A 27,155-nucleotide genomic window follows, 5' to 3' on the forward strand; every position below is an offset into this window, starting at 1 on the left:
TGTCACATATTTGCATTTTTAATTGCATGTTTAATGGTTGTCTTTTCAAGAACGTTTCCAATCGATTACAGTTTTGGCCATATTATCTAAATATGTCCTTCAAATATTTTTTTGACAGAAAAACAATCAAGTGCAGCTTCCTTTTTTACATTCTGGTTACAGAGCTTTCCAGATCTGTTATACACCTTCGTAACCCCCAAGCTCCCTATCCCAGTCCTCCTCCACACAGTTTGATACACCTGATACTGTTTTCACATCCTCCTCCTCTTCTTCTTTTTCTTCCTCTACCTCTTCCTCATCATTGGCAGGCAGGTTTACCACTGTTCCATCAGCGCTCATCCTCACCTGCTCCTCCTCCAGCAGTTCCTCCCTGAGACGCTGCACGCTCCCGCACAGCGCTCTCACTTTTGGGCTGAACCACACACGCGTCAAGGGCACACAAATGCTGCGGTCCTGCTGGTAGACAGGCTGCCACTCACATGCATCCTCATGTTGCAAAGCTTCCATAAATGGAGGACCATAAAAATGTGCATTGTTGTTGGAGTCCATGTTCAGCCTACTAAGCCATTCCTGTTTTAGGTGTTGTGCCTCATACAGGACCTCATTAACCAAAGTCTTCTGGTATATGTTGTTATCAGACAGGCTCGGATACACCACCTTGTACAACTTAATAAGGAACAACAACAAAAAGAGGAGTTGTGAGTGCAATAAGCAGTTTTCAGACAAGAAATAACTTTTTTAGCTTTAAAGTTGCCTTGAAATGCAATGTTATTGATCTTCTTGCGAACTATTAATTCGTGCATGTTTAATTTTTAATCAAATGTCATAACTCGATCTTCTATGACATATGCCGGACTTCTTTAATAATTTATTTTACACCCCAACTTCCATTGCAAGTCTGGGATGAGAGACATTTTTACTATGAAAACATACAGAACATTCAGAACCTCTTCGTCAAAAATATTACTATAAAATGAAACTACTAAGAGAATTTGCCAAACCTTATGCTGTTTATGACCGTGTGTAGCACCTACCGCTCTCCACATCCTTCTAAACCCGAAGATTGCAAATATCAAAGTCGGGATGCAAGTTAACATAACTAGAGGCAGATCTCTTCTTCTGTATTGTGACATACATCAGAGTGAAACAGATTATCTAAAAATGCATGAGTTGTTGATTGGATGGAGGAAGATCTGAATGCGAGCTTGCAGTCCAAAAGGGGCGGGGTTTAAACTGACTAAATAATTGGAGATGTCTGGCAAGTCACCAGAGAGAAGTCTGTTGTCCCACCAGAAGATCTAGTTGTTATTTTGATTAAAAATGTGTGATCAATATGTTGTTTGCCTAATTGTGATAAAAAAATCAAATGCATTTCAGCACTTAAACTAAACTCTGACTGCTTTAGTGCAAGTGATACAATGATGATTTAGAAAGTACAACTTGATTCATTTAAACAATTAAGAAAATGCAAGTGCAACACCTCTTAAGAAAAAATACAAATTTCTCACCAGTCTGTACACTGAGGGTTCCAAGCGTTCAGCATTTCTCATGGATGAATTTATCCCATCAAAATTCCTCTGGAACACACCGATCTGTGTGCAGAATCCCACATCTCTCCAGTGGCCAAGAGCTTCTCCAACTCCAGTGAACTGCACGGAGTAACCATATTCTCTACAAACTCTGTGAGCCCTGAGGGAGAGACAGAATTGGGACATTTTTTAAAGAGTTAGTTGACCCAAAAATGAAAATGATCTCACAATTTACTTACCCTGCGTCGGTCTGATCACTCTTCCGCCGGAACTACAGTAGACTCGAGTACGGCCGTTACCGTAAACCAGTGATTAGTTTATAAAGCTATAAATATGGATATTTTTCTTACAAAAACGCATTGCTTCGCTTCACAAGGCTTACTAACCCCCTGGAGCAGTATGGATTACTTTTATGATGCATGGGTGTGCTTTTTGGAGCTTCAAAAACTATGGTACCATTCACTCCCATTATAAAGCTTGGAAGAGCCAGGATATTTTTTTTATTATTACTCCGATTTTGTTTGGCCTAAAGAAGAAAGCCATATACACCTAGGATGGCTTGACGGTGAGTAAATGATGGGATAATTTTCATTTTGGGTGAACTAACCCTTTAAACCATTTTTTTTTTTTAAATTGATCCTTAAATCGGATCAGCACTGGAAAATGTTTACACTAAATACTGAACATTTCCTTACCAAGTCTGAAACTCATCCCTAGTCCATTCGAATTTGTGATCGTAGTCTCTGAAGCCTTTTAGGCCCGGCAACAGAGGGTTGAACTCTGCATTGGGTGTGCTGACAATCACGGCACCTGGCGCCATGTACCCAAACACGACCTCTGAAAAGCTCTCCACCTTCTCAAGCTCCAGATGTTCAATTCTTAAAGGGGTAAGAGATGATGACAAGTTGAAAAACTCAAGTAGAACATACAATTTTAAAATAATGTGTGGCACACTTACAGCTCAACACATGTCACAAGATCAAATCCTCTGGTGCACGGCTCCCTCTCCGTGACAGACCCTTGGTACAACTCAATGGTAAAAGGCCCTTCGCTTGGTTGAAGGTAGTCACTCACAAGTGGAGCCAATGTATGCCTGGCAAGAAAAAAGATGGATGAACACAGGAAGACAGATTTTATTTAGATCTCCCAAAGTACATAGAGACCCCTAATTCCACTTATGTAGTATAAACGTTGGCTTTATGAGATTGTTCTTCCATTTTAATCCCGTATACTACACAAACATGTGTAGGTCGCAGGCAAAATGCCAAACTTACATTTTTTTTAGGAGGACGACACTGTTGATATCAATTCCCACTAGTAACTGTATACTGTTGCGATGAAACTTCAGTTTTTTCAGTAAGCGACATTCAGCGCATCCGAAATCGATGACCTGCGGACGGAGAAATGATCATATCCATGTAGGAAGATGTTTAAAAGACTACTGATTAGCACGCAAGTTCAAACGAAGCGTCAAAGGCCATCGCAACTTAACTTTAAAATGCAAGTTTGAAATGTATTTACCTTTCTAGGTCGGTAGGTTTGCACGTAATCGATAACAAACTGGTATCGCTGCATGTACAGCGGGGGAGAAAACGGTGTGGTCATAGTGAGTGTCTAGGTCAGTCAGTCAGTCTGCTCGGTTGTCAGTCCTCATTAAAACACATGCTCGATGAGGACGCTGTCGGTGACACTTCAGCTCAGCAGTCTGAATGCTTTTAGTGCTTTACCCAAACACTTAATCTCAACTAACGTTCATTAAAACAAATGCATTTTTTTAAATGGACCATTGTATTTCATGAACGAGGCCGTTAAACTACAATCGTGTGGTCCAATGAACCGTCCGTTTCCCAATCGAAACTGTATTTCATAATAATTTCATCCTCATTTGTCAGGGATAAAATGCCCACTTAAGCTTCCGCTAAGAAAAATAGTCCATTACAACGTACAAAAAATAATCGGCCTAGCATCAAGGAACATTGCAACAATATTATGGTTTTAATTTATTCTTCTTCTTCTTATTATTATTATTATTAATTGGCCTGCTATTAATCTGCAAAGTTACATTTCGTATTCAGTTGTTATTTGTGTTTTGAGTCGCAAAATGGCGTATTAGCCAACTTTGTATGCGTTGGTGTGAGATGACAACTAGATGAAATTGGGATGCATCCGAAATCGCATTCTTCCCTATATAGCAGGCGAAAACGGTATGTGACAAAAGAAGTATGTCCGAATCATAGACTGTAAAATATATGTACTTAGTCAGGCATGAGTTCCCTAATGAATATTCATGAGTCTTCCCCTACCATCCTGTGAAAAAAATATCGCGTCCGGTGACTCAGGTCCGAATTACTTATATAAGAGTAGGCAAAAAGTACCCGGATGACCTTCTTCTTCCGGCGTGATTCTGAAGTGTGCATACGATGGACAGAGGAAGAGGATTTGTTGTGGCAGTAAACATAGACAGTAAAAGAAAGGCAGTAAAGCGATGCAACTGATGCTGGTAGGTCACATGATAATGACAACATGCAGGCGAATGTAGTACGTTCGGATTATATTCATACTAGAACGTACTTTTTTAGCAGTCGTAAAGTAATTACTTATTCAAAATAACCACCTACTAAAGGTAGTATGCGATTTCGGACACAGCCTGGTGGACACTTTAATTTATGAATGGCAGTGAAGAAACACTTTTTTTCACTCCTCTCACTGCAGCCGCCCACTCTCGCCTATATTTCAGGCGAGGCCAGGCAAGGTGAATCTCAAACAAGCCTATATTTATACTACACATTGTCATGTGATGTGATATTGTGTATTGTTTCAACACTGTTGCTTTAAATCTCAGTGATGAGAAGCACAAGGTGGTGTTGCGGGTTCGGTGTTCATCCGAAGAAACTGCCCATTTACAGTCATTTTACACACATTCATAATATAGAACACTTTTTTTAGTGGTCATGAAGTAATTAATTAATTAATATTCAAAATAAGTACCTACTCAAGAGAGTATGCAATTTCGAGCAGCCTTGATGAGTTCGGAACCACATACTAGCGTACTAGTCTTAATATTTTTTGCCACAGTAAGTGTAGTTCTGCGTGTGTTCGAGGAGCATGCTGTCTAATTTAAAGCAATGATGTTGGTCTTGGTGGCTGGATCTTTTTCGTAATATATCATTATTTTTTAGTTTAAGTGACAGGGCCCAAGACTGATGGCCTCTCTCTCTCAAGTAAAAAAATCTGTTTTACAGCACACTCAATGCGGTTGTTTCTCAGCATTTCAACAGACTCTTTCGCCAAGCACACGATAGTGTGCACGTCACTGCTTTTTAGAACAACAGCGGTTAGTTGCCATGGGCAAAGGAAGAAAAGCACCATAGAAATAAGTCAAACTGAATATTTAAATCATATAAAGAGAGGTTTTTAATTTTAGGTCAATTTATTTGTTGAATGTGTATGCTGAAATTTTGGCAATATGGCAAAAATATTGGGTCGACCATTAAAAAAACACATGGTGCACACCTGTCCACATACATTACAAATGGTTATTAAAAATGCTTCTCCTTTTGTATTGCTTTCTTGATCTATAGGCCACATGTGAAAACTCAGGGCTCAAATATTCCACATGCTGCTATTTTGCAGTCCTGTTTGGGCCGTTCGTTGTAGGTGGGCACTGCCTCTAGTCTCTTTAGAACCGCATTTCCTTCAATGAGTTGCCTGGGAGAGAGGGAAAAAGCTGTGATGAAGACTTTGGATTTTGTAAGTGTTAAATAGCAAAGGTATTTAACTCTGTAGGATGTCTGCATTAATAATGCAAAGCCAAATATCAAAACAAAGGTTCATAACTTTGGCTTTCTTACATACTTATGCAATTTATTAGGGCCATTACCCAAAAGCCACATATTTGTAGTCCATCCAGGACGCTGGCTGTAGTGTGATGTAGAACTGAGAGCCGTTGCTATGAGCACCTTGGTTAGCCATTCCCAGGATGCCACGCTTGTTGTGGGATATGACAAAACTCTCATCTAGAGGAGAGAACAGCCTAGTGCTTTTTATATGCATGAATCAATATATAGCCTATATTACACATTTAAGCAAGTATTGTGTTAAAGTATGAATTACAGAATTTGTGTGCCACATAAATGTGTTAATAAGCATATACCCTCAAATGTTGGACCATAGATAGATTCTCCCCCAGTGCCTTTCCTTTCAGGTGAAATATCTGTTATTGAAAATATACACATTTTAATAGAGTCATAACTGTACTTACTGGTATTGTGTGTGTGTGTGTGTGTGTGTGTGTGTGTGTGTGTGTGTGTGTGTGTGTACATAAATGTATAACTGTATAAAATGGATGTATAATTAAAACTTTCACATTTGTGATTAAATGTATTAAATTATCATTCATGTGTAAATGTTTACTGCTTCTTACCTCCACCCTGCAGCCAGCCATTTGGCACAACTCTGTGGAAAATCGAGGCCTTGTAGCTCAACTCAAGGTTACTCTTGGACAAACCTGCCTCTCCAGTGCACAGGGCCTTGAAGTTCCTGCACGTCTTTGGACACACGTCTGAGAACAGCTGGCAGGTTACATTTTAAACTTTCAGAGTAGAGAAGAATGGCACGGAAATACATTTTCACTATAAGTTACCTCATCAAAAAGCAGAAGATTTCCTTACCTCAAACAACAGCCTGCCAAATGCCTCTCCACCGCTTTCAATATCCATATAAACAAAAATGTGCTGTGAGAAAGAGAGAGCAGATGTGTTGCTCACCTTGGAGGTATTATGAGAAATGTTAAATGGTTGTAGTCGCATACAAATGAAGTATTTTTATTTATGTATTTCTCTGGGTTTTTATTATTAGTTATGTCTTGCTCCGTTGTTTGTCGTGTTTATTTACAGCTGTGCTTCGCAGATAGCTGGTGTAATACTCCTCAGCCAGGGCCATATAAAGCGCATGTGGTCGATGAAAAGAAAACTTCCACTCTTTCTCTGCCCAGGTGGACAGTTTCCTCTCATCACCGAGCAACTGGCCGTTTGCGAAGGACATTAGACATCCATTGTACTGCCAAACCTCTCCTCTCAGCTCCTTGAGAAGAAAACGTAACGTTAGGCTATTCGATCTGTAGTGTTGAAAACAAGCGAGCAGTAAAATAACAATCGCCATACCTTCTTTTTGTCAACTAAATAGTCATGCCAGTCACATTCAAGAAGCGGGCGAATTGTTGGATCATTAAATGACTCCGGGAATTTATTTTTCAAACCCTGTAAATTAAGTGCAGCAGACGTTATACGTTTGGTGAACAGGTGTGCTGTCAGCATCGTTATTAGCGTTAGCCACGCCAAAAGTGGTCAGCATTTAAAAAAACTTTACCTCCGCAATGCTTTTGGCTATTTGAAAATTTTGTTTGCTTAACAGACCGACGATCTCTAACTGTACAGGGGATGCCATGTTGAGTAAAGTTAGAGTCTCGTTGCCAGGGTAACCGATGTGAGTGGCGCACAACGATGACGAACCTTTCCGTACAACTGTCTATCTACCGTTTTTATTTATTCATACATTTTATATTTCTTAATGTTTATATATCAATTGGAATATGTATTTAAAAATATACCAAGGCCTGAAGAGGTTTCACAGGACATTTAAGTATCTTTTATAAATGTACCGTAGGAAAAAAAAACATTACTGGTGTTCATGTTGAGACAAAACAATGGCACAGACATTTTAAGATGTGTCAGTGCAAGTTACTTTCAGTTGAAATAGCTTAAACATGCATTTTAGTCTGGGACTAGGTTTAAGCCTCTTCTGTGAAACCAGGGATATATGTTGAAAACAATTAATAACACTTAACAAAATAGATTAAAGCATATTTATTAGGCTCATTCATTTAATTTTCAATTGAACAGAACACATTAACAAAGTGCTTGCAAAATGCATTCGTGCATATGTCAACCAACACTGATCAAATGTGCTGACTCAAGGTTTTTATTATTTGAAGTTGTTTCAACTGCCCCCGAGCTGTATCAGCCCTGAGGCTGTTTTGGTGGACTTCTCAAGGGCCAGAAACCTGTCCAGCTTCTGTGCAAAATCTGGGGGCAGGTTATGAGGGGATCTGTATGTCTTCATGTCGGTACCCAGGTATGAGATGAGCTCACAGCCTTCTTCAAACTTTTGAAGTTTCTTTTTGTACTTCTGTCGAATATAGTCTGGGTTCCTGGTGTTGAATGCTGTGAGGGTGCAGGGGTAGAAAGTTATAAAAATATATTATCCAGACCGTTCTCATCCCTAGCTATTCATAAGTAAGCCAAGATAAGAAAATCAAGGCCACCTTTCAGATGAAAGGCCAGGTACAATAAAGCAGATCTCTTCACACTGAGAAAGGGGAACTTTGGCTTGAGTTGACCAACAGCAGTCATGGCTTTGATTATGGGTACTGCCACACTCTACAAAAAAATAAAATAAAAAATATACATGTACAATAATTACAATCCCAGCAGTGGTTAAGAAAATTATTTTACTACTTGTTAAAAGCATAGTTTATTGATGATTACACAGACCATTTTGCAGCAGATCAACAGACTGAAGTGAGTGTCTGTGTTTCAGTGTTTTCTTACTTGTTCCAAATAGCCCATGATCGGTAAAGAGGTTAGTAAGACCGGATCTTCCAACGGAGGTAGTTTATGTGGAAGTTTCTGGTCCCAGTAAATCTCAGGTGACCTGAGGACAGTTCTGTTGTGAATTATCTGTGCTTCATGTTGCTGTATTACAAATAGCCTGTTGCTATGGCTATTATTAACATGATCTTTAATTAAGATAATATATATATATAAATGCCAGTTATGTTAATTAATTATTAATGCATATAGCTGAATTTATTTGATAAAAAATACTTGATCAATATTTGAAAAATTATAAAAAAAAATAAAATGCCTGTTTTCTAAAATAATATTTTTTAAAATGTAATGTAATTCTGTATGAACAAATTAATTTATTTAAAAAAAAATCAAATCAAGCCAAATTACTACTCACTGGAGAAATTGCTCTTGTTTCTTCTCACTCTCAAATATATAGATCCTATTTCGATACTCAACAGAATACTCCATATTCCCACGCACCAAGGCCTCATACCTACAGATGAAGAGAAAAACATGGTAGAATTGCACTGTGAATCATTTACATTCACTTAAGGCCTAATACTTTTAAATGACAATGTGTCTTTTACTTTAAATAGAACGTGTGTGAAAATGAAGCTTATTAATGATGAAGTCTGTAGTAAAAATGAGCAAGTATTATAAAAGTATTATAGAGTTTTCTTGGCTGTACCTCTGTTGACCATCGAGATAAGTGACGGGGCAGAATCCCTTCATCTCCACCTGTTGAGGGAACCTGCTCTTCACCTGGCCTGCATTGAGCTTATGAGGCAGGAGTGGAGGAGGGGGTAATGGGTAAGGGCAACCTGGAACCACAAACTGCTCCGGGGAATCTAAAAATCTCTTTTAAGAAGCATATAAAGAGAAGTAGTGAGTTAAACAAAACTTTCTGTGAACATGTTTCTGGACCATCTGACACTTTACCTCTAGAGACTCCTTGCTGGCCATTTTGTAGAAGTGGCCCCTGAACTCTGCAGCCAATTCAAGTGAGGTGTTATGTGAACAGTCCACCAGATGACGATGGAGAGCTAAGCTAACTGGGCAGTACTGGCCAAACTCGCCCAGCCGAGACTGCAGCTCTCTTGGGGTAATGCACAATCTGTTTATACAGGCTGCCTGGCCTGCGAGGATGACAGAAAGCTGTCACAAAACTACACATATTGATGCTTTAATGCAAATGTACTGCTTAATACATGGATGGATATTACTAGTGCTTCTTGTTTGACAACTGTGCATCATTTGCATGCTCTCACCTTTGTGAATTCTTTCCAGGTAAGCATGAATGAGTCTTATGCTTATGCGAACTTCATCTAAAACTCGCTCCCATACCCACCACTTGCTCTTGTGAGCATCAATGGGAGTCCAGTTGTGATACTGCTGGTGGAAATGTTGTCTAAGAGCTTTAGCTTCCCGTCTGAAGCAAGAGTTTCGAATGTTTAGGACCTGGGGGCTGTCATTCATTGGGTAAGGCCTGTTGGAGAGAGTTGCCATAATCATAATCTCAAATTGTGATTATTTGCATCTATATACATATTATGCCAGACCATATTACCACAACATTTGTAACACTGTCAACGTTAAAATAAAATGAAAAATCTACTTGATACAAGCATTATTTAGCTTTATTCTTCAATATTGAACTTTATTCTCATAACATTGCATCTTATCATTTTTATTCTGACTTTATTTTCGTAAAAGGTCTATTATGACATTATTCTCGAAACCATATGACTTTATTGTCCTAATTTTATGACTAGTATTAAATCAATATATATATATATATTAAAGCATTAAAATAGTATAGTTTTTAGCAGTGACATTGATTTATGTTTAGGTCAGAGTTATCGTTAAAAAACTATTTCAATTGTTTTCCTTAATTGAAAGCTGAAATAAAACAAAATATAAATATTAGATGAAACAACTTAATCTTTAAAAAAAAACATACACTAAAATTAGAACAGCTGCCTTGGCAACTAACTAATAAAATGACTAAAAATGAAATCAATATAAATGAAACCTGAATTAATTCAATTCACATTTATTTGTATATCACTTTTCTCGATAGATATTGTTTCAAATCAGCTTTACAGAAAATACATGTCTACATTACAATTTACGAATTCAGAGTGATCTGTTATCAGAGGTGACTGTCCAAGCAATGTATTTCACAATGTACATAAATTACGCTGTTAGCTAACGTCATGTATACATTTTAGGTATTGAAGTAATTATTATTACAAGTTGTGAACATAATGATTACACAAAAATTTTAGCATTGGTGCATGTTGATTCAGAGTTTTGTCATCGAAATCAGAAATATATATATATATTTTTAAAAACTGATAAAAATGGCAAAGGCACATAACAAAATGACTCAAATTTAGGTTTACATTTTTAAAGTTAAAATGTTAACTGAAAATATAAACATAAAAGCTAATTCAAAATATGAATAAATACAATAATAGTATATAAATAATAAAATAAATTAAAGCTGCAAGCAGCATTTAGCGGTGTTCAAGCAGTTAAGGCATTTAAGATTTTTAACCACACAAGCATCAAAAGACATTAAGTTTTATGTAGCAAGCATTTAACCACTGACATCATAGATGGAATAGACAATGTTTTAGCATGATTTACCATGCTCCAGTATGAATTACTATGAATCTAGCATGATTTACCATAGTTTACCATGATATACCAAGTTCCAGTATGATTCACCATGATTTACCCTGTTCTAGCATGGTTTACCACAATTGAACACATTCCAGTATGATTTAATATGATTCTAGCATGATTTACCAGTTTACCATGATTTACCATGTTATAGGATGATTTATCATGATATACCACATTCCAGAATGATTTACCAGGATTGTAGCATGATTTACCATGATTCATCACATTGCTAGCATGATTTGCCATGATACACCATGTAATAGTATTATTTACTATGATTTACCACGTTTCTATCGTGATTTACCATGATTTACCACATTGCTTACATTGATGTGAAGTGTCAATAGCAATGACGTGATACACTTTGATAAAAAAATTATTGTCTTATAATAGTTAACATGGAAAAACAGGTTTGCTTTAGTGCAGAATACTGGTAAAAATCAGGTCTGACACAATGAAAATGAGCCAATAAGTGGTCTTCTACTGCCCTCTGCTGGCCATTATACTTATTAATAAAGAGTTTTCACAGGTGCTTTTGCACTCATTTGTAGACATATGCTTACACACACACACACACACACACACACACACACACACACACACACACACACACACACACACACACACACAAATTTTGTTGTTGTTTTTTTCAATTCTATTGGGATGTATCATTATGAAAATAGTTACAGCTTTTCCAAGCCGGAGGTCTCACGGATTATATATATCTATGTGCAATATAGTTTTATACATATATTAATGCAAATACTTTTCTTCTTTCATATATGCAGAAAATTGAAATGAATGAAATGATACCACAGAGACATTCTTCAATATGCAAACGATTGAACTTGATTAAATTAATTGATTGTTAATGTTACGTATTTTCATATGCATTGTTTTGAAAAAAAAATTGTATTATTCTGGCAATAAAATACAGTTTTGTTTTCTATGACTTGGTTTGATTCCATGTATTTTTTAATGGCACGTTTTTCATATTAACTCTAATAAAAATGCTTAAACATATTTTGTTATAGCTATAGATGTTTGAAATCAATGGTAGGTAAAAAAAAATGCTTATTACAGGTTTCCGATTTAAAACGCAATTTTTAGTTTTCATTTTAATCATATAATTTTATTGAAAAAAATTTCTCACATTTTCATGTTTACTCAATAATGCATGCTAACACACACACACACACTTTTGGGATGTTATTGTGAAAATCTAATTTAGTGTAATATAGTTGATAAAATCTAATTTAGTTTAGTTGAATATTTAGGTAATATAGTTTAATAATATTAAAGTATATTACCAGTCCATCATAATAATAAAAAAAATAGCTTTAACTCCCGAGGCCCGCAACGATATATTTCGATCAAGGCCCAATAGAGGACCTTAGCATCAAAATTTGAGCGCGCAGGGAGTTTTCGTTTTCGAGTTATGAGTGAATTTGTACTGAGAGGGCGTGGCCTAATGTTATACTTTCGTTTTCAGCCTTCCTGTGACACAATTGTGAATAATACATGAATTTTAAACTAAATGTGATTGTAAATGTTAAAATAATGATTTTATAAAGTCTAAATATGTATTATATATAACAATAGTAGAGAGTAGTATGATGAAATGACAGCAGGGGGCAGTAAAATACCACTTATTGGCTGTTATAGTCATCAAAGCTGTTATAGCTGTTATAACCATCCAAATTACACCCTATTATAGCCATCCAAATGAAGAAGTTATACCTTTTCTGACAATTATTGAACTAGAGAGTCCAGAGAATTGTACTGCACTGGTTTTAAACAGGCAATTTAACATTGGAAATATATGGTTTTAAAGTTTTTTAACAGTTATAGTGCCAACTATGGTCCGAACTCCATGAAACTTTGCATGCTTCTTCACCATGTTATGACACATATGCTCATCAATTTTTGTGAAGTTTTGAGTTTTCGTTTAGGATTTATAGGCTTTTGACTGTATTTTGCCCCGCCCCTTTTCTAAATGACCCTGTTACAGCCACCCAAATGCAAAATTTCAACTTTTTCGATTTTTATTGATCTAGAGAGTCCAGAGAATAGGCCTAGACTGGTTTGGTTCCGATCGGGCGAAAAACCAGGGACTAGTTCGCAAAAGTAGGTTTTTGACAAAATTAGACATAGCGGAACATTGTTCTTGCCTAAATCGAAATTGGAGATATACATTGGATCACAGTGGTGTAAAAAGCTTGAGGCTAGAACCAACGGTCAATGAGTTATGAGCAATTTATTACTTTTGGTTGCTGTAGCGCCACCTATGGGCCAATCGGGGTCATACTCTGATAGGTTGTCCCCAAATTGAGCCCTACCATCTGGCTGAGTTTCAAGTCTCTTGGCCTTATGGTTTGGGCTGCGCGATGCGTTTTAGGGGAATTTTTTTTTCAAATAGCAATTACAATAGGTTTTCAGCACTTCGTGCTTGAACACCTAATAAAAACACCGGAGGTGTGTGAGTGTTTGTGCTGGTCTGACCTTTTGTTTTTTTCCCTGTCTCTCAGGCCTCTCCTCAGCACTTCCGCCATGTCCAGTTGCAGTTCAATCACTAGCATAGGAATAATGCTGCAGGATTGCAGTAATTCAGCCTGATGCTTGGTCACAGGGAAGCCATCCAACACAAACCTGAGGATCAAACACATGTACTGTATAACTGTTATTTTTTCTGGCAGAAGTACATTTCTTTGAATGGAAAAATGTTGGTCCCCCTCACCCACGAGTGCTGCAGACCAGGCTCATTACTGCCACCTCCAGGCACTGGATGGCTAATTCATCAGGAACGGTCAGGCCCTGGTTCAAATGCTTCTGCACCTGATAAGCCAATTCAGTTGTGGACTGGTTGTTGAGCACCATACGTATTGCATCCCCAATTGAGAGTCGAGCGAGACCGTACTCTCGTGCAAACACCCGGGCCACTGAGTGCACACAGTTAAAAGCCACTTATTCCGAAATCTATAAAAACACTTGCTTTTAAGTTATTATGGTCTGATTTCGAAAAACAGGGCTTAGATTAACCCAGGATTAGACCTTAGTTAAATTAGGCAATTTAGATAGCTTTTATAAATGTGCCTTAGAAAAAACATTACTGGTGATTATATTGAGACCAAACAATAGCACTGACATAGCCTATTTTAAGATATGTCAGTACAAATTGCTTTCAGTTTAGGCAGATTAAACATGCATTTTAGTCTGGGACTAGCCTCTTATGTGAAATCAATATTTTTATGAGCATCTATAATGACGTGTATTTTACTTCCAGAACTCTGACCTGTGGTTTTGCCTGCTTTTGGTGGGCCAATGATAACCAGTTTGATTGGAAGGGAAGGGTTGGGCTTTGGTTGACGGATATATTTGATTGGGTTGAGGATGAAGGTGTTGCGTGTCTCCCTGGAGGCAAAGAAGTAGATGAACTGATGTAGGATGACAGGGAACGTGGTGTTGAAAGGGCCTTGTGGAGGCTGGATCAAATCTCCTTCTGTGTACTACAGAACATAACGGCAAACAGACTTTTTTGTCATTTTGTTTCTATTTTATATTCTGTTAAGGCTCTTTTTAGGCTTATATGTTGTATATCTGCTCTTACCTTAATAGGATCCCAGCACCCGAAGGCACTGGGATATTTAAAGGAGCAGTAAAGGAGTCTTCTGGCGAGACTGTAGCTGGTTGGCTGACACATCTGAAAGAGTGAGTCTCTGTTTACCATCAGAGGTTTGATTCCCTGTAGGAGCTGATACCTCACAATCCGAGGCAAACTGCCTGCGCTTATAACCAGACGGGGGATTTGGTTGTCTGTTAGAAAGTCCTATGAAAAGAACAATGTATTATCAGCAGAATTTCTAGAATTGAACAAGAGTTATAATGTTAAATGAAGTTATAATGTTAAACAAGGGTTACATTTCCGTAAGACTTAAATTGCATTATACATTTGTTAATAATATAAGCTTTCTGCTTCTCCTTACTGTCATACTGGTGAGGTTGTTTTCATCCCTCTCAAACCTCTGACTGATCTCCGTCTCCAGCCTCTCTTCTGCACTAGTTTCTGTTTCATCATCCTCTGCCTCCTCCTCCTCCACAGGAGGAAACTCCTCCAGCAGTATGGCCTCCATTTCCTCCCATTCCTGCTCTTCTTCGTCCATCGCCTCTACTTTTTCTTGCACCTCTTCGTCATCCTCAACCTCATCCTCCTGATGAAGAAACAGAATGTGCAGTCAGAATCTGTCAGTCACTCACCAATGCAAGACACAACGACAGCGATCAATGACCTGTTCTTTGAGGGGCTTCAGAGTGAGTGGGCTTGGTGTTTTGGTTTCCCGTTCAGCCATAAGCTCAGCTCTTCTCTGGGTGATGGCCCGCTCCTGCAGTTTGACACAGACCAATGCATATTTACTCCAAAACTCTACTCTGCTTTACGGTAAATGCCAGGTGTTTATTTTGCTTATTTGGATTTTTACATCCTTTCATCAGTGCTGAAATTTTCGCTTAAACACTAACCCTGAGTTCACTCCGTAGCTTAATGACCAGCCGCTTTTGTTCTTGCCTGCGCTCTTGTCTCTCTCTCCAACGCGTGAGCCGCGAAGGCAGGTTACGCCGCACCACCTCAGACACCTCTACCGACATCACTGCCACCACATCTGGAAACAAGTGACGCTCCACCATGAAGGACACCTCCTCTTGGCTTTGGGGAAATCCCTCCAAAATAAACCCTGTGGATCTGAGAGAAAAGTTAAGGAATATTGCAAAAAAAAGAAAAAGAAAAGACTATTGTGCCTTTCATACACTATATATTCACCCTCCTACATTCAAACACATATGCTTATTTTTCCCTATGGAAAATACCATGCGAGTCATATGGACTACTTGTCTTTAATATTAGAGATCGACTATTACTGCCTTTTTATGGCCGATACAATACAGATGTCTGATAATAAAAATATAAAATAATAATAATTCAGAATCAATTTTTAATTATGTTTTATTATTTGTACATTTTTTACATAAAAACATGCATTATGATTATTTTACTACTAATAATAATTATTTATAATAATAAATTATTATATTACTATTATTTTTATTTGTGCCATTATATTTATGCAAAGTTTTGTGTTCTAAATGGTCTCAAATCAGTGTTGTTATTGTTAAGAGTAGAATATAAATATTAGATAATAAAAACTAAATCCACAAACTGAAATAAATAAGTGCTAGAATTACTAAAACAAAACTGATATTTAATAAATTTAAGCTATTTAAAAAACATTTTACAAAAAATTTTTTGTCAAAAGCACATAAAATATAAAAATGAAATTTAATTCAAAATATTAATAAATACTATAATAGTAAATAAATAATATTAAAATAACTCGAATACATTTTTATCTGTTTTTGGCTGTGTAATTAAGCTACACTTTAAAAAGTTATAAATAGATATCAAAGAATGATATCCGATTAAAAATTTGAGTGTCGCTCAAACTGATAATGAGTTCATTATCATTATCATTATCTAGCCGTCAAACCTTAACTGCCATTGTGTGAAAGAGGTTTTCTTCTCTTTTTTTTTGTGCAGGTTTGGAATGATGTGAGGGTGAATAAATAATGACCAAATCTGCAAGTGTTGTTGTTGTTTTTTGGATTGTTTTATGTTAGCATGTGTGAATTAGTGAGTGAATTAGTGAGTGTTCAATGAATGAACATTTACTTGTAGGGTTCCTGGTCCCACCACTGTAATAAAACCATTTCCAATATCTCCAGAGGGAGAGGATCACCATCCTGGAGGTATGCCTTTATGGCCTCCTCATCATCAGTCAATGCTGGTTCTTCCTACAAACACACCAATACATTAAATTCAAACCAAATTCAAGCAAAAAGTAAAGTCTTGCCTTTACAGCCCCCTTACATTTGTGTCAGGATTATCAGATGCAGTATACTCATGACTGGTCTTGTCCTCCTGGTCTGGAGGGGATTCAGCGCTCTGACCCTGGGCCTGAGCCTCCAGCAGGCCCTGCAGCTCCTCTGGAGGTTCCTCAGGCGGTTCAGAATCATCTGCATATGACACTTGTTTCTGGGTCTTCCGTAGGATCAGCTCCTGTAGCCGCTCTCGGAACTGGATGTGGAAAACTCCCAGCTGCTCTGCAAGCCACTTCCCATGGGTGGTCTTTCCAGAGCCCCTCACTCCAAGCATGAAGACACGCAGCGCAGGTGGCTGGTTGCAAACAAGCAGAGCTTTGTGTTATATGTACTTTGTTGGCCACATATTGTACATATTTTTCATTTTCTATTTGTTTTCACAGATGCAGAAGACGTTTTGTTGTCACTTTCCAACGTGTGTTTTTATAATTTATCCTGATGTAGAAATATATGTGATGAATTTATCCTGTAAAAATATATGACACCTGAGTAAGGTCTGTTGACTGAATTAATGTGTATTAAAGCCATTGTGCAAGATTAGGGTTAGGGTTTATCCTGATAAAATACAAAAAATACCTTTAATGGTTGTGTGTTAGATATGTAGAGTTCAGGGTTCTGCAGGAACTTTTCTTGTGCCTCTGTGCTGGAGAAATAATAGACTTTGTCTCTGTACTTGGCAGCATATTCGTCCAGACATGGTTGTAGCGTACCCCTCTCCTTCAGCACCACTGGACAAAAATGCTTGGTGTCTCCCAGCTGCCTCTTAAAGCTGACTTCCTCCTGAGACCATCATAAACAAAAAAGTGGTATATAAAAATATAAAAAGTGTTTTTACATCGGTCTGCTCTATTTTTATAAGTCAGGGTTACCCAAACTGGGGTTTGTGAATTGATGAAAAGATAATATTTAATTAAATTGAAATAATTATTTTTTAAAAACAATTTAAAAAAATAATAATATAATACCATAATAAATATTTATTTACACGCATGTCTTGCAATCATTAATCAACATCAGAGAACCATGAACATGCAAATGTGTCACATTATTGAAATATTAACTTAATATATTAGGGGGTACCACCGTCGGGCCAACGGTTCAAGTTACCAAGAGTTGTCAAGACAATGACAGACGAATTTGTATTACATTCCAAAGAGCTCTGTTATCAGCCCCACAGTTGAAAATGAAACCATATCCGTACCGACTGGGCCGGATCGGCACGGAATGGGATGGTTAAGCAACGAGAACGGTTTGGCCCAACGGTGGAGAAGCAGCTAATGATGTTTCGGAAGTAAATATGCTCTGTATGGATGTCTATGACTGCTGCAATTTGTCCATGTTTGAGACACCTGTTTTCTATTTTATTCCATTAAATTCAGCACTGCTGCATCTAGTTGTTTTTGAATGCACAAACGTGTGCTGTGTGAACAGCTCCTAATGCTGTAAACAGAATGAAATGATATTCACAAACCATTTTACTGCTGTAATATGTACAGTTGTGGGCAGAATTAATGGCACCCCTGGTAAATATGATCAAAAATGGCTGTAAAAATGAAATCTGCATTGTTTATCCTTTTGATATTTCATTAAAAAAATGTGCAAAAATCGAACCTTTCATTGAAGTAAAAGAATTGAAAGTGGGGGGGAAATCACATTATGAAATAAATGTTTTTCTCCAAAACACGTTGGCCACAATTATTGGAACCCTTTTATTAAATACTTTTTGCAACCTCCTTTTTTTAAGATAACAGCTCTGAGTTTTCTCCTATAATGCCTGATGAGTTTGGAGAACAACTGACCAGAGATCAGAGACCATTCCTCCATACAGAATCTCTCCAGATCCTTCAGATTCACAGATCCATGTTGGTGCTTCTTCTCTTCAGTTCACTGCACTCTTCAGGTCAGGGAACTGGGACGGTCATGGCAGAAGCTTCATTTTGTGCTCTGTAACACATTTTTGTGTTGATTTTGATGTTTTTTTTGGATCGTTGTCCAGATGGAAGATCCAAACGTGGCCCATTATAAGATTTCTAGCAGAAGCCGTCAGGTTTTGATTTTTTTATCTGTTGATATATGATAGAATCCACGATGCCATGTATCTGAACAAGAAGTCCAGGACCCCGAACTACGGTAGCTTAACATGGACAAAAGACAATCTCACAACAATGAGCGAGGAGGATATTTCTTGAAACCCTCCCAAACACCCCCCCCCCCCCCCCCCCCACTTTCAATTATTTTACTTCAATGAAAGGTTCGATTTTTGGAAATTTTTTGAATGAAAGATCAAAAGGATAAACAATGCAGATTTATTTTTTACAGCCATTTTTTATCATATTTACCAGGGGTGCCATTAATTCTGACCATGACTGTATTTCCAAGTGTAACAGGATATTCAATGATAAAAAAATGAATGCATAAATACATTTACAATAAAACCAGAAATGTGCATTAAGAAAGTAAATGGGTTCAGTTTTGATTTCATGCTTCATTCGTGTTCAGTGCTGGACTATTGATGTGTAACCTCTGATTCTTGTTCCTCCTCTTCATCAACATCATCTTGTTTCTCAACCTGTGCCAGCGCATACATAGCCTCTTCCTCCTCCTCCAGGTCTGCACTAGATATCCTCCAAGCTGTGTACTTAAATGGCTCTAAGAGAGAAATTTAGAGAGGGAAAGAGAACAGAAATGATATAGTGAATGAGAGGGTGTGACCGCTAATTTAGAGAGCATGAAAAAGACAGACAGTCCACTCCACGTACTCTCCATATGGTAAATCATCTCTTGGAGGATGTCCTGAGGTGTTTTGTTGGTGATATCCAGTGTTACATAGCTGCAGGTGATGGTATGCTCCATGCTTTCCCAATCTGCCACAAACTGCTTCAGCTGAACACTAAAGGCATCCATCTCTGGGCCGTCAGGATAACCATTTTCCCACACCGTTGGAAGTACCACCTCTGTACATCCAGACATATGCAGATATGCAAAAATATTTACCTTGTAGAAGAAGTCATGAATCCATTACTGACACTCAAGTAAAGGAAAAGTAAGAGTTGAAGGAAAAATATACAGATTTATAATAAGACTACACACCTTCATAATTTAAACTTTTGACTTCATCATCAGACTTATCAGAGCTCTCTGTAAATACATATCAATTATTTATCAAAACATATTTTAACACATACTATTCATACCTTTAAGACCTAAGACCACTGGAAATACTGTAAGGTTGAGCAGAGTTCAACATTATGTAAATGCACAGCAATGCAATGATGTGAAAGAGTACCACCTGACTCCTCAATCAATGTCTCGAGTTTTGGCTGGGTGTCAATAGGCTGTGAATCTTTCTTTGAGGCTTCAGTCGGTTTCCTACTTAAAAAAAAAGGAAGAATAAAATCACACAAAATGAACACAATTTGAAACCACCACTTTCCAACATGAAACCATGAAAATCAACCATATGTTTGATTTTTCTTGACAGGTTTTTGAGATCTTTTTAGAGGCAAGATCCAAATATCTGACATTTGGGAGTCTAAATTCTCAATTTCATGTACTCTAATGTTCAAAATTTTAGGGTCAGTAAGATTCAAAGTATGCTGATAATATAATTTTTAATTAAAAACAAAATAGAAACATTTTCTCCAGTGGTTTCCAACTTTGAATCCCCACTTTATATTTTCTGAAACTGGGCCCTTATATTAGCTGCACTTACAGTGTCTCATGATTGTCTTGTGTCTTATGCAGTTTTCTATCTTTCTTTAGGCGAGCCAGCACAGCTCGATCCACCTCTTCTTTATTCTGTTCATAAATCCTGGTTAGTACAGTCCTTCCTTCAATAAACAACAAGTGACCAGTGACCATTACAATCAAGTGGACTTCATGGCCTAAACAAGCATAGGCTGTATCATTTGATGTCAAAATCAGGACTAAAAAATAACCAAAAATGTTTGGTTATTTAGTAAACATGCCAATACATGCCAAGTCTTTCTCTCACCCTCTCCACCACTGTCTTGCAGACAGAATAGGACTTCAGGTGTTATAGCACCATGTAGTTCCTCAATGGTGATCAGCTGTGATCTACTGCTGGGAATGTTGTCCAGTATCCATCCTCTTTTATATTCAGCATCCACATCTTCAGCCACAATCTGACAACCCACAGGCACTCTTAAAACTCAAATAATGTTGTTCTATGTAAGTATGAGAGCTGAGGGTGGCAGCACAGCAGTCTACCTGTCTTATGTGCTTCTCCAGGGCCTCCAAATAAAGCTCCCGTGAAGCTGTGACTGGAGACTCTGCTGCTTCCTTCATAGCTTCCTCCACAAAAGCTTGAACATCTGGATGATCTTCTGTCACCTCTATTGCTGTAAAATGACACATTACACATTCAGTGTTATTTTAGTATTATTTATATACTATTAAAGTATTTATTAATATTTTGGATTGGCTTTTGTTTTTATATTTTCAGTTTCCATTTCAATAGTTTTGCTATTATTGCTTTTGTTATTTTTATTAGTTTTTGATTGTATTTTAATATTTCTATTTAGCTTTATTTTATTTCCGTTTGAATAATTTGTACTTCAGCTTAAAATTAATTTATTTCTGTTAGTTGCAATGGCAACTTTTTTTACGTAGACTGTCAATGGAGGGACAGAAATCTCTCCGATTTCAGTAAAAATATCTTCATATGTGTTCCGAAGATGAACAAAAGTCTTACGGGACTGGAATGACATGGAAGTACTGTAAGTAAATGATGACAGAATTTTCATTTTTTGGTGAACTAATAACCCTTTTATGGAGCCCCTAAAGGGACATGGTGGAGGAAAAAAATTTGAGATGGGAAGAAAAATAACAAGTCAATGCTTTCGCGTTCTCTTGCAAATGTTTTGCATTTCTCTCAGAAACTTTGCAAACACTTGCAAAACGTTTTGCGGAATTCAAAAGTTTTTGTGAGGGAACCATAGACTGTAAAAAAAATAGGAGGGAAAGCAAAGTTTCCCAGATGAACGCAAAATTGTTGCGAGAGAAGGCAAAAGCATTGACAACTAAATTTCCTCCATCTCATGATATCTCTTTTAATTCCTTTTATAAATGTTTTAATTTTCCTTGCTTTTATTTTTTGATTATTTTCTTTCCTTTTTGTTTAAAGCAATTACCATAGTGTATGAAATGTGCTATATACAGTAAATAAACTTGACAAATTTTTTCCCCTTCACCATATCCCTCCATACCCTTTAGCACTCTCTGTAACCACTGAATTACTATTTAACTTTGTACCATTTTCATTTATATCATGTGTGTATTTTAAAAATGATGTGAACGATAACAGTTAACGAAATGATAAGCATAGAACATACATTGTTATCAGTGAAACTGAGAGGGGTTTAAAGTCCATGTTTGTGGATTGACCTCACCTGAGTAAGTTTCATCAGACTCTCCCTCATTGGTTGTTACATTACCTACAAAAATGGAGAAAAACCATCTCAAATGTGTCCCAGAATGCCTTAAAAGTTAATTCTATCATCCCATGGAGCTTATTGTTTGGTATGTTTACCAAGTTGGCATCCTCATAACCTTTCAAACCTGATGCATCTGTAGCCTCATGCTGCATCTTGGCTCTGATCTTCTCCAGGCCTGCGAGGGTGGCGTCGTGACGGACTTTGTCCAACATGTCTTGTGTGAACATACTCCGTGTACTCTCCATCAGTGCCTCAACATCTACCACTACAGCCCCATAATACTCTGCTAGCAGTGCACAAACTGTGCTCTTTCCTGTGCATCGTGGGCCGATCACGGACACCCTGCAAGGCAAGTGTGGTGTGGGTGGCAGCAGGTAGCGACGAGGGTTCGCCGTGAACTTCTGCAGAGCATTTTGAGACGACAGGATGTAGATCTTATCCATGAAGCTGATGGGGAGAAAAGAGAGAAAATGTGGCCCCTCAAATTTAAGAATTTTAATGTATAATAAATTCGTTTTCACTAACCCAACGGCGAACTCTGGTATGCCCTTGACCATCCTGCCCTCTTTGAGTGCTACCGGGCAATTGCAGGACCATCGACTCCTTCGCCAATGAAACCCTGGTGCGACATTCCTACAGGAAGACAGAGTCCGAAACAGCTCCTCCTACAAAAACAGGCATGGTGAAGAAGCATGTAAAATGTAGGTCACTTTATAGAGGTGTGTGTTTGCAGTATCTGACCACGTCCATCTGATCAGCAAGCTCTGGGTCCTCTGTCGGCATCAAACGCACAGGCACAGCTGGACACCTCACAGCCATGGACTCCAAACGAGACATTACTGACTGTGCACAGGCAATTGAAAAGGTCAGTCACATTATACAGGTATATCATTTCACTATAACGATCTGTATATTATAAGCAGCAATTATTTCGTCGCTGTCGCTTTTAGATGCTCAAGGTCTTTAAAGAAGGATAAATTCTGATTGGCTGTCAATGTTTTTAGCATTCATCAGCTGGAAAAAAATTATTCAAACGATATTGTTGCCCTGCATTATTATCGTTATAGCGGTGGGTGGATTACATTATTCTAATAAAATTAAAGCAGTTATTAAAACCTTATAATTATCATTATAGTTATTATCCCTGGTGTGAACAGGCCTTTCGGCATTACAGCTTGTTGGAGGGCACGCACCTCAAAGAGCTCCTCTGTATCCTTGTTTCCATCCAGCTCAAATAAATATGGGGGATTATGGTCTGCCATGTAATCCTACACATCAAGCATAAGTATAACTTCTCTTTGTTTCAATAATAGTGTGTATTCAGGTGCGTGTAATAGGTGCCATTACCTCTAGAGGCCTGAGGACGGTGTCCTTATAGCTCAGGATCCTGCTCTTGGCATTCTCTGGGTAATTCTCGATCACTCTTACTAGTTGTGTGATCATGTCTTTCTGTAGCTCTATCTCTTCCATCTTAAACACAGATTTTCTAATTGCATTTAGCCATTTGTGCACAGACTTTCAAAACTGGTCAATTCTGAATGCATCCATGAAACTTGAAGTAGTAACTTTTGAAACAACGTACTGTAAATACAATTTAAACAGCGTTTTGGTAAAGTGTCTAGGAAATAAATAACAGCAATAATATACTGATCTCAATTTCCACTTTTGTCATTCCTGGCACTTTTGTCAGTGATTCTCAATCAGGGGGCCGTAGCCAACTTACAAAAACAAATAGGGCTGCCCGATAACATAAAATAATTTAAGGTGCTCTAAAGGTGTGTAAAACTGGAAAAACTTGAAGGACTTTAAGAGAGGGCCACTCTCTGAGAAAACAAAGAAAATTAACATTTGAACTCCCCCTCATGCACTATTGAGACGAAGGTCTCACCTCCCTCATCCTAATCTACATTTCTCTCCCCCATTCTTCATCCTGGCAGAGGTCTCCCAAACTCACACAAGAATATAAATGGTTTAATGTGAATGATTATCATCTAGTTTTATACATATTTGGTATTATTTGAAATGTTTCGGTACGACTGGTACAAATGTCTCATTCCCAAAGAAGTAAACCCAAAAGGTAATAAAGTTCTTAGGAAGTTTAGAAATATCTTCCACACCCTCCAATACTGGAGGGTGTGTCTTTGAGTTAACACCTTCGACCATTTGACTGAATGCTAATTTTCCACTGCGAGCAAAGGGTGACTTACAGGTAAAATTCCACTGTGAATGATGTTTAGATTTGAAATGAGGTCTGGGTATATAATGAAACGCAGCGAGAGCTCAGGGCCTTTTTTATATTTGAGATCGGCCCGTGAGGCTGAGAGTTGCGAGACTCTTAGCCTCACGCATTTCTTGTCGGGTAAACTTTTTCCTCTTTGTTCTAGAGCATTTGATGTTTTGCATTGATTATCCTTGAATTGATTATGAAATTATAATGATATATTTACCTGACATATTAAATTATGACATTTGATTATTCTAATTGACTTTGACATTATTTTCATTCAAGAGTTTAAAAGAATAGTAAAACATTCGCTCACATTTAATGATGCACAGATATCATTGAAAAACCTTTTCATTTTATGGAGTCAGATGAAACGAGTTAATACATAAGATAAAATGTAATGCATTTAACCAAAAATACTTTGCCGCGAGAAAAGACAGTAACACGCAAAGACCTTCAACGCTAATTCGATTACCGCCATTGGATCGAGTTAGACGGCCTTACAGGTGCATCCCAGTTTACATACTTATGCACTATTCTATGCCATTTTTAGCATTTAAATAGTGTGAGTAGTGTGCTCACCCTGAAAATTCCAAAAACAAAAAGTGCATTTCAAATACCTGGATGCACCTAATTAACCAAAAAAAGAAAAGAAAGAAAAAAGCATTGAATGTTGGACACTTCTAACACTGCTGTGCATGACTTCATGGACAACTGTCACATCTTTCCTTATGCATACTTCATCAGACTCCGAAGTTGAATGACAAAATAACCATATAAAATCCATACACAATGGTAAGTGCATAGTGTACAGTACGTCATTTATGACACTGCTTACAGTAAGTATTACCTCTTCCTCCAGATCCTCGATTTCTTCCTCCTCCTCCTCCTCCTCTATGCTGCTGCTTTTTATGATTGACTCTTTCTTCACAGGGTCCCACTTCTCCTTCTGGAACACACGGCCTGTCTCCGGATGTTGACGCTCACCTGATAGCCTGTGGATCAGGTCTTTGTCTGCACACTGCACACATACATTCAATGTCAATCACTTCACATGTATGTGTTTATAAAGAAGTGAATATAACCGCACAATGTCAGCATTGCAAAAACATGGCAAAACAGCACAACAAAAACAATATAATTAAATTGTATGGCTGCTAAAGTAGAAATATAGAGTGTTTGTTTAGCTTAAAATTCAGAGTAGTATAGATAGTAGGCCTATTAAGATTATGAAAAACCTTGATGTTGATGATGAAGTCTGGTGGCATTCTGAGGCTTTTAATCAGGTCTATTTGCTCCTGTATCTTTAGATAATCCTCTGAAATTGATGGCAAACAGGCCAGGACATAACCTGCTCAACCATCATTCAAACAAGTCATTACAAATATATATTAACAGATTTTAAAACAATTATTTATTAAATTATGTTATTTTAGTTTTTTCTTATCCTTACCGTAGTGTTCTACATCAGGTGACTTTAGCCGGTCAACAATTACCTGGACCATCATCTCTTCTGGAACAGCTTTCCCTTCAGCCAGAATCTTAAAGAGCTGAAACACATTTGTTTGTTTTTTTTTGACACCGCTAGAATTGTTTGCAGGGAATCTATGCAATTGTTATTTCTAGTATGATCAAATAAATAAATAAACAATAGTGATACACACCTGTATACCTTGCTCAGTCTCATTACTGATGTGGCTGTTGAGAAGATCTGTATCTAAAAGAGTAAAGAAATAATATAAATATTCAGAAACTCCATTTGTAGTAATGGCACTGATGAATTAAATGAGGCACTTGATCATTTACCATCAATGAGGATACAATTCCAAGTCTTGGCTAATTTTCTGGCTAGAGTAGATTTCCCAACACCCTGAAAATAATAAATAAATAAAAATCACACAATGTAACACAAATCATTTAAATTAAATACTGCTATGTCATATGTTTAAACACTGACTGAGAAATATTTACTTTCATGATTGAGAAATAATTTTGCATGTTGGAAACTCACTGGTTTTCCAATGATGATAAAACATGTTGGTTTAGAGAGTAGAATCTCTATCTCTGCTTCATCCTCGATGAGTTTATCCACTAACGGGTAGTTAGACGCATTCGAGACAGTGGGTGACATGGTATGTTACTGTAAAGCAGAAATACAGAACTATGAATTTGTTTCAGTTGGGTCAAACTGTCAACTTCAGTATCAAATTATCGTTAATTATCATCAGACATTTGGATTTTATGTTTTGACCATCGATTAAAAATTTCAATAAAAAAAAACTAATTCGTGCTTCTGTAATCCTATATGCTTCGATATGTTAAATAAACATCATATCCTCTTTGTTTAATGATTTTACTCACTTTATAATAGTGACTGAAGCAACAGAATGTAACCTCCATCTCTTCCCGCACTTCATGTGTTGAACGGTGTCATGACAACCAGCCCACAACAAAACAGAGAAACGAGATTTGACGAGCTTTTTATTAATTGGACATGGGCTTACCAAGAACTGTAAAATTTCTCCAGAAATTATATGATGACTGATACGTGTTAACGTTTTAACAATAAATTTGCCAGTAGCGTTTTCATATTTGCTTAAATGTGAACTCTCTCAATATAACCACCAGATGCCAGTGTTGAGCGTTCGCGGCTGACTGGTAATTTATTAATTTTTCTTTAAAAAAGTGATAGTTAAAA

The 27,155-nt window shown here is 37.4% G+C and overlaps 3 protein-coding genes across 5 annotated transcripts in view; all 3 read right to left on the bottom strand.

Moving 5' to 3' along the window:
- Positions 1-7,012, bottom strand: part of ppil6 (peptidylprolyl isomerase (cyclophilin)-like 6) — a 91,967-nt gene extending 84,955 nt beyond the window's left edge. The window contains exons 1-8 of one of the 2 annotated variants that reach the window (XM_077219967.1): positions 6,897-7,012; positions 6,692-6,787; positions 6,423-6,611; positions 6,200-6,262; positions 5,953-6,100; positions 5,683-5,742; positions 5,410-5,545; positions 5,097-5,237 (exon numbers count right to left, since the gene is read on the bottom strand). In XM_077219967.1, the coding sequence (XP_077076082.1) occupies positions 5,126-5,237; positions 5,410-5,545; positions 5,683-5,742; positions 5,953-6,100; positions 6,200-6,262; positions 6,423-6,611; positions 6,692-6,787; positions 6,897-6,974 (882 nt within the window). In that variant the 5' untranslated portion in view covers positions 6,975-7,012 and the 3' untranslated portion in view covers positions 5,097-5,125. Of the gene's footprint in view, positions 1-4,940; positions 5,238-5,409; positions 5,546-5,682; positions 5,743-5,952; positions 6,101-6,199; positions 6,263-6,422; positions 6,612-6,691; positions 6,788-6,896 lie in introns of those variants that run through there. The other variant, XM_077219966.1, reaches the window with a different exon arrangement.
- Positions 3-3,858, bottom strand: henmt1 (HEN methyltransferase 1). The gene is made up of 6 exons (XM_077220642.1): positions 3,051-3,858; positions 2,804-2,919; positions 2,488-2,622; positions 2,225-2,407; positions 1,509-1,689; positions 3-666 (listed from the first exon to the last, which is right to left on the bottom strand). Exons 1-6 carry the CDS (start codon positions 3,132-3,134, stop codon positions 178-180), a joined length of 1,188 nt encoding a protein of 395 aa, XP_077076757.1. The 5' UTR covers positions 3,135-3,858; the 3' UTR covers positions 3-177.
- Positions 7,013-7,378: 366 nt separating the features above from the next.
- Positions 7,379-26,940, bottom strand: ak9 (adenylate kinase 9). 2 transcript variants are annotated; one of them, XM_077219963.1, is made up of 37 exons: positions 26,819-26,940; positions 26,469-26,597; positions 26,264-26,327; positions 26,122-26,174; positions 25,911-26,007; positions 25,696-25,808; positions 25,308-25,478; positions 23,581-23,703; positions 23,427-23,501; positions 22,975-23,076; positions 22,759-22,898; positions 22,358-22,680; positions 22,189-22,233; positions 21,008-21,138; positions 20,772-20,922; positions 20,490-20,607; positions 20,067-20,146; positions 19,868-19,915; positions 19,537-19,731; positions 19,299-19,426; positions 17,354-17,557; positions 16,767-17,072; positions 16,569-16,690; positions 15,365-15,584; positions 15,136-15,228; positions 14,833-15,057; positions 14,457-14,675; positions 14,142-14,355; positions 13,587-13,788; positions 13,352-13,498; positions 9,427-9,644; positions 9,098-9,294; positions 8,847-9,016; positions 8,553-8,651; positions 8,138-8,240; positions 7,852-7,966; positions 7,379-7,750 (listed from the first exon to the last, which is right to left on the bottom strand). In XM_077219963.1, the coding sequence occupies exons 2-37, from the start codon at positions 26,586-26,588 to the stop codon at positions 7,527-7,529; spliced, it is 5,355 nt and encodes a 1,784-aa protein (XP_077076078.1). In that variant the 5' UTR covers positions 26,589-26,597; positions 26,819-26,940; the 3' UTR covers positions 7,379-7,526. The 2 variants fall into 2 exon arrangements, with proteins under 2 accessions (XP_077076078.1, XP_077076077.1); XM_077219962.1 differs by having other exon boundaries at positions 20,067-20,149.
- Between the last annotated feature and the right edge of the window lie 215 nt (positions 26,941-27,155).

Source organism: Siphateles boraxobius, unplaced genomic scaffold, assembly GCF_051911475.1.
Source record: "Siphateles boraxobius isolate OS27281-9 unplaced genomic scaffold, OSU_SipBor_1 8, whole genome shotgun sequence".
NCBI classification, from domain to species: domain Eukaryota; kingdom Metazoa; phylum Chordata; class Actinopteri; order Cypriniformes; family Leuciscidae; genus Siphateles; species Siphateles boraxobius.